Raw genomic sequence first — 3,045 nt, forward strand, 5'->3', positions numbered from 1 at the left:
GTCTTGAAAACATGTTTAAATGGGTTTGGACGTCAAAGGGGTAATAATGTTTTAGTTTTCTTCGTTTTTTAGTTTTGTCTTCGACCACCACCTCCTCTTTCTCTAATAAATCAAGTAATTTAATCCTGGCATCTTGCTCCTCTGAAGTGTCTAGTCTTCTAGCACTGCACGGGGCACATTAATTGAGTACCGTGTAAATCAACTCAAATCAATGCAAATTAAATTAATCAAACATTGGTTTTTGAGGAGAGGGGAAAAACAGAGTACCTGGAGAAAAACAAAGGTTCCCCAATTTGTGACGCAAAAATTTCAGTCATTATAAAACCTGCCTTTCTCCTTCCATGTCTGACGTTTGACAAAGCACATTTACTTTTCTGGGTAGTAGCAAGCAGAATGATTATCTTTTCACAAAATGGCAGCTGTCCACTACGAGACCAGCACCAGTGGAAGTTTGAACTCATTCAAGGTATGTACAGTTAAAGGACATTAAACTTCCAAAAATTATTCATTTATATTTTTCTTCCTTCTTAACTATTATTAGGGTACTCCATGGAGTGGCACTCAAACGTTTGCCCTCAATCACATTTTCATTCTCAGAATGACAAGAATATTGTGAAAAATAAGTTTTAGGGCAGTCGTTCTGCTGGATTTGCAAGAAGCAATGTTATTCAGACCGAGTGGGTGAAGTGGAAGGAGAGCACTTGGGGAGCTAAGTAGACACTACCCTATAACTGTCTTCTAGAATCAAAAGTAAGTGTATTTCAATGGTCCAATCAAAAGTACTGTTTCGCCAATACTGAAAGAACCCTAGGCTAACACTTTCCTAATGCTAATCTTTGGCCTAAACTTTATCTCAGTATAGCTTTTAGTCCTCATGTTAGAACTAGAAACGCATTAGGGGTGGTTACAAACTGGAAAAACAGTGACCTGTGATTTGACCTGCAAACTAAACTTGCTGATTGGCAAACTCATATCAGTGTAATTATAAGTGAGGGATTATATACATTATTACATGTAGGTAACTCAATATAATTTGTAACTCCTATCTTGGCAATTTCCCAAACGTTTCTTGGAATACTTTTTCAATAGCAGCTTTCCCATTCTCAGGCAATGCTCTTGTGCCGATTCCAGTAAAATTTAAGGACAGTCTCGGGACAGTCTTAAAAATTGAAAACTTCTTCTTGCCGTAGTCATACATTTTCCACCCACTGCTGACAATGTCAAACACGTAAACGGGTTTCCTGGCGTCCACAGCCATCTGCACAGCCCACCCAGTGCCGCCCTCGACTATATTCCCGTGGACGCTAATTTTTCCAATTGCAAACACTGCACTGGTATCCTTGACTTGGTGCCAGTTCCTTCGAAGTAAATTATTTACGTAGAATTTTCCGGTTGGGAAACGTCGTTTTAAAGTTTTGTTTGCCATGTGTAAGAAGTCATCAGCCTGTTGCAATTGCTCATCGGAGAGAACAACTCTACCACAAGCTTTCCTGTTATGAGTCTTGAAGGAAAATGCCTTCACACGAACCCCGTATTTGGCGCCTAATTTTTGCCAATAGGTATCACTTCCCATTGCAGCTCCAGAAAATAGCATATAATGCTTCGGGTTACCAAAGTAGTTTTCTTCTTGTTTTCTTATGGCTTCTTCAAGAGAAACGAAAACATCGTCATCAAGATCAAAATCATCATAACTCCAACACTGTTGTATGCCCGCCATGTTGTTAACGGCAGCAGTTAGGGTAGTACTTCGTGTAAGACTGAAGCCGATGACACCCCTAGTGCCCACTCCACACCACTCGTGTTTCGATCGTGCGCAAGTAATAGCATTCTCTTTGTTTTCTCTTACGAAAGGGAGTTGAATTCGTTTCCCCTAGGAATTTACAATTTTTCTCTCAAAAATATTCTGTTTTAAACGGTATTGTTTCAGCAGAAACTTTTAAGATGGCAGAAGCATTCACGGGAAAGCACGTGTTAATCTTTAGTCGCAAGTGCCTGGATTTATCAAGTGAAGAACTTCAACAGCAAATGAACAAAGAAATTGACGCACTGTCAACAAACAGAGACTTTGAATTACACTATACCTCACATCAGAATCCTACAAGAGAAATGCTGAGAAAAATTCCTGAAGGGTAGGTTTATTACGGCCACTTCCGTGTTTTATGTTTGATATCCGTCCCAGAGTCGACTCGCGCCACGCAGCGTAAGGGTGCGTTCGATTGACCGTATTCCGGAATAGGAATACATGGAATAGGAGTTAGAAATCCTTCGTTTTTACGGAGATTCACACAAAAATTGTCAAACACCTGCTAAAATGCTATTTTAAACATATCTTTATTACGTACCTTGTTGCTTCAAAAACGCCAGACATACCGTTTTGAATCCATCACTCCACGTACTCTTATTCCGGAATACGGTCAATCGAACGCACCCTAAGTATTATGTTGAACATGCAAGTGGTGATGTATTCAAGTACTCTAATTTCCTAAAAATGTTTACAATGTATCGGTCAAATGGAACTTCAACATCCCCCTGGGTCTACCCCGGGCATTTGACACCTTTGTCGTACGGTAGGGGGGGGGGGGGGTAGGATTTCATAATCAGGGGGTGGGGGTGGGGCAGGGAATTTGATAATCAGAGTCTTCAGGGGTAAAACGAAACAACATTTATACATGGCATATCTAATCGATGGAAATCAATCATCGAAAAGCTAATAATTGATCAATTGATAAAACTCAAGTACTCAATATTTGTTGATTGATATTGAAATCAATAATCACAAATTTCTGTTGCATCCAGTCCATGGAAATGGAAACTGAAAAACGTAAGCCACATTTTTAATCCACTCTCATAAATTTTACCCTTGACCTTACCTTTGAATCGACTTTGAATATTAAAGACAATGTTACTTCTTTCTCCAATGGTTTCTCCAAGATCCAGGAACACTGATATAAGCTTCTGTAATTTTAGCTGTTTAAGGCAACATTTCAACCCAGCAGCCCTTTGGCGGTGAAACAGCTTAAACGTGTATCGAATATAAAGGACATA

At 39.5% G+C, this 3,045-nt stretch overlaps 1 protein-coding gene across 1 annotated transcript; it reads right to left on the reverse strand.

Moving 5' to 3' along the window:
- Positions 1 to 713: 713 nt before the first annotated feature.
- On the reverse strand, positions 714 to 1,724 carry LOC137984075 (uncharacterized). The gene has a single exon (XM_068831285.1). The coding sequence runs from the start codon at positions 1,715 to 1,717 to the stop codon at positions 1,043 to 1,045; it is 675 nt and encodes a 224-aa protein (XP_068687386.1). The 5' UTR covers positions 1,718 to 1,724; the 3' UTR covers positions 714 to 1,042.
- Between the last annotated feature and the right edge of the window lie 1,321 nt (positions 1,725 to 3,045).

Source organism: Montipora foliosa, chromosome 13 (assembly GCF_036669935.1).
Source record: "Montipora foliosa isolate CH-2021 chromosome 13, ASM3666993v2, whole genome shotgun sequence".
Classification (NCBI taxonomy): domain Eukaryota; kingdom Metazoa; phylum Cnidaria; class Anthozoa; order Scleractinia; family Acroporidae; genus Montipora; species Montipora foliosa.

Bases quoted from the DNA above. Each gene is read 5' to 3' on its own strand.
- LOC137984075 (XM_068831285.1), bottom strand. From the start codon at position 1,717: ATGGCGGGCATACAACAGTGTTGGAGTTATGATGATTTTGATCTTGAT.